At 36.0% G+C, this 4,056-nt stretch overlaps 1 protein-coding gene across 6 annotated transcripts in view; it reads left to right on the top strand.

Annotated features, from left to right (window-relative positions):
• Window positions 1-4,056, top strand: part of LOC106465835 (CREB-binding protein-like) — a 122,672-nt gene that overhangs the window by 28,614 nt on the left and 90,002 nt on the right. For all 6 annotated transcript variants that reach the window (XM_022393785.1, XM_022393787.1, XM_022393786.1 and 3 more), the window contains exon 5: window positions 3,534-3,858. In XM_022393785.1, the coding sequence (XP_022249493.1) occupies window positions 3,534-3,858 (325 nt within the window). The remainder of the gene's footprint in view (window positions 1-3,533; window positions 3,859-4,056) is intronic.

Here is a 4,056-nt window from a genome sequence, read left to right as displayed (position 1 = left end):
ACACTACACTACACACACACACACACACACACACACACACACACACACACACACACACACACACACACACACACACACACACACACATATACCACTGATATATATTGTTGTTCATATTTGTATCTTGTATTGACCTGGAGAGAGTCAAAGCTAGCCTTATTTTATTTATTGTTATTCTTACTGATCAAAACTTTAATAAAATTTTGTTTACAGTTATCTGTATTATGTTCTGTTTAATTCTGGATTTTCCTGCTTTTCTCATGGTAACTAGGCTTTCTGTATTTCGTAGACTCAGTTGATCATGTCTAATGTTAACCTTAGGCCTATACGTTCATAACCAAAAGGGATCAACATTTCAACTGTGATAATTAATGTTGAAAATATTGAATGTGATTTTGTAAATTTGATTGTTTTAGTTCCTACCAGAGTTTCATTGGTAAGAAGTTGAGATAGCCATGTTGGTTATATTGTCGTAAGCATGTATACTAGAAATTAATCTCGCTAAATATGTTATTAGCATTCGTTTTCGTTGCAAATTCTTGTCCACTCGTATATATGCATACAAACATCACATAATACAATGTATGGTAATGTAAATAACTGAGCTGTATACACTGTACTGTGTTACCACACATGGCTATTCATGCTCGGTTGAACTCCATACAAAATTTACATTCGTATAGCAGCACAGAGGCACAGCTTGTCCACAATAGAAAGTTTAATGACTAAACCAGCATTATTAGCCAATCACAAAAGCAAACTTTTTCTAATGTTTTCAGCCTCTTGGTGGATTGCTCCAATATTTCTCTTGTCCAAAGTACAATCTGTTTTTGAACAAAATAAATGGACTAAAAGGTATTTTTGTGAGGAGTCAAATTTTTTGAGTTCATAGATGGGGAATTTACCAATGATTTTGGTCGAAGATCATAGTTGGTGTTGCATGTTTAGTGTGGGCATGGATAAGTGTACAGTAGACTGTGATGCTGTTTTGAGTAAGGGTCTATCCCAGGGAGGTAGTTGTCCATTGGGGGTTTATGTTGGTCATCCAAGGAGGAATTTAGTCATCTCTGACAACTGTTAAAATTTAGCCCTGTGATACTCATTGTAGAGTTGTTTAGATAGTACCTTTTTCTGACATGCTAACTCTTTACAATTTAGGCATAATTGGGCAGATATATTTTTTTCCATTTTATGCTTGTAGAAATTGTTTTATTTTATGCAAAATTCCGGAATTTTTTTTGACCAACCTATTTTCCTACTAATATTTTTCCAGAAATAATTCACTGCTCCGCACGCTTTGTGTCTCAATTTTACAAATGCTTAAAACAGTCTATTGAAAGAAGTAGTAAGCATCTAGGGTGTGCTGATCATTTTTTGAGAGGAAAATGACAAAAAACATGATTCTACTTCATTCTCAATGACTCCAACAAAGAAAAGAAAATTTTATAGTGAGTTGAAGTTTAAGCATGAGTATTCAAAAAAGTTAAATGATACTGTATTATCCTTAAAAGGTATGAAATATACAAGATATGCAGTTCGTGTATGTGATTTTTCCCATGCTCACAGACGTAAAAATGGCATCAAAAAACATCTCAACACTATTAAACACCAGCTAAATTGTTTGAGGGCATCTGGAATTAATAAACTGGACTTGTTTTTGTATAACCGTATACCAAATCAGAAAAAGATGTGATCGGAGTGGAATGTTTATTCACCTTCTTCATTGTGGAACACAATCTTCCTTTGGTGATTTCTGCACATGCTTCAAAATGTTTTACCAAAATGTTTCTGGGTTTGGAAATTGCTAAAAGATACAGATGTTCTAGAACCAAAACCTTTGCAGTAGTTTGAGGAATGACCAACAGTGCAAGTGAGGGAACTGTGAGTAACGTTGAAACTAGGGGTTACAACTTGTCCGCTGATGGCAATAAGGATATTGACAGTAAAGTGTGGAGACTCAAACTAATCTGAAGCATGTGTGCACATGCTGACTGTCTCTTGGAAAATGCTTACAGAGGTTAATTGAGCAGTAGAGGTCTTTGAAACAATGCTTTACAGTCAACCATGATGAAAATGGTGAAGAAAAAAAATCCACATGAAGGCAAAGTCTGTTCCATGCAGATCAGAGGTATCAGTGGAGAAAGAGTGATTGTTTAGAAAAATGAAAAAAAAAAAAAATTCCAAGTGGGATGGTAGGGGACACACCTGACACCAGGAAACTTATACAAGTTATTTACATTAAGAAGAATTGTTGTATACATATGCAGTGAACATTTATACTCATTGGACAAAAAACTGGCACTAGGGAAGTGACTACCTTCTTCTTTGGGTCATACTCGTCTGCTTTTAAAAATAAAGTTTTGCAGTTACCCATTGTATCTGTTTCCAGTGAAAGACCTTTTTGACTGGTGGTCAGGTGAAGATCCAGGCACTTCTTTGGGTCTCCCCAACAAAATTCCCCCCCCCCCTCTCTCTCTCTCTCTCCTATTTTTCGAGTAGAGCACAGGAGATTCTTTCCATTTACCAGTTTCTTGATTCTGAGGTGGTGGACCTTGGAGAATCCTCACTGGTTGGGCTTAGCACAATATGGTGAAAAGTAATCATGATGGCAAAACTGTCATTGTAGTTTGAGGCACCCTCACACGGCTAATGTACCCTCCTGCAGCCAGAACCTGTTCATTAGAGTTGTGGTGAGCACACACCGTATGGTTTGATCATGCCCTAAACAAACTACACATATTGGTTCACCAACTGCTTGTGTGCAGGTGCTCAGTTGGCCATATTCAAATTCTGTCCAGCTCTGTATCACTGGAGGCTCTTTTATCTCTCCCCTTTCTTCTCAGGTGAAGAGTATACTTTGGTCAAGACAGGATGCAGTCTTCCATAAGTGTACCCCTGTGGAGCCCCTGCCACTAGGTGTCATGTTCCATGGGCTTTCCATTTGTGTGCTTTCTGAAGGGAGCTCATCTGGATTTAAAATTTGCACTAGCCCCTCCACCACTGAAAATGTATTTCCTATAGATATTCACCTCCTTACACAATCCCACTCAACCTTCCAGATTTTATTCTTGTCTCATCTAAAAATGAAGTTATCTCTAGTGCAGTTGCATAAGGAGAGTTACAGTGCAATTAGTTTGTGTTGCCCTCCTATTAATGGAAGGCTATTGTTAATGTGTGTATTATACCCTCTCACTCTAGGAAGCTATATTTTTATGAAAGAAGTTGATACATGTATTCCATGTTTCTCCTTTTATTTTTCCACATCTAACACTTGGTTCAGAACATTTACTTTCAGATGTTACTGCAGCTTGTACAGATAAGCTTGAGTAATAATGATATTTAAAAAGGATTTGACCTTTGAACTTTTATTTGATAGTTTTTAGCTATAGGGAAGATCAGACGTAATGATTATGAATCAACTATTAAATCCAATTCTATTGTTTAACAATTGATAAAAGACCATAATTAAAAAAAGTAAGTTTTAGGATTAATTGGTGTGATATGCAATAACTAAATTATGTTTATGATTTTAGCTATGAAAGATTTGCAAAGTTTGGGAGTATTAGCTTCAAATCAACAACAACAAGGACAGTCCCAAGAGAACCAGCTTAGAGCAGTTACACCAAGCTCAAACACCCAGGATTCTCAAGGGTTCAGTACAGCTGAAGGTGCGCAAATGAATCTTGCGGGTAAGAATATGGTATCTGGTGGCACGGCTTCATCTGGTAGTCTTTCAGGAGATGTAGGTAATCAGATATCAACAGTTGTGCAAGGTTCTATGCCACAACCTGCCTCTGGATCCAAAATTTGGCACCAGTCTGTAACTCCTAACCTACGACATCATTTGGTCCAAAAAATGTGAGTACGTTCATGTTGAAAATCTTTTCGTATTTTAATTATTTTTGAATTTTAAGTATATAACATTATTATTTTTTTTATCATTTTCGTTATTATTTTTCCCCTTTTTTTTTTTTTTTTTTTTTAATCATACTAAACTCCTAATAACACTTAATTTTAGGTAAAAATGTAATTGTACTTATTTCAGAATTATTCATG

This window comes from Limulus polyphemus, unplaced genomic scaffold (assembly GCF_000517525.1).
Source record: "Limulus polyphemus unplaced genomic scaffold, Limulus_polyphemus-2.1.2 Scaffold2067, whole genome shotgun sequence".
NCBI lineage: Eukaryota > Metazoa > Arthropoda > Merostomata > Xiphosura > Limulidae > Limulus > Limulus polyphemus.
Note: the sequence above shows the minus strand (reverse complement) of the source record. Positions and strands in the feature narration are given on the sequence as shown.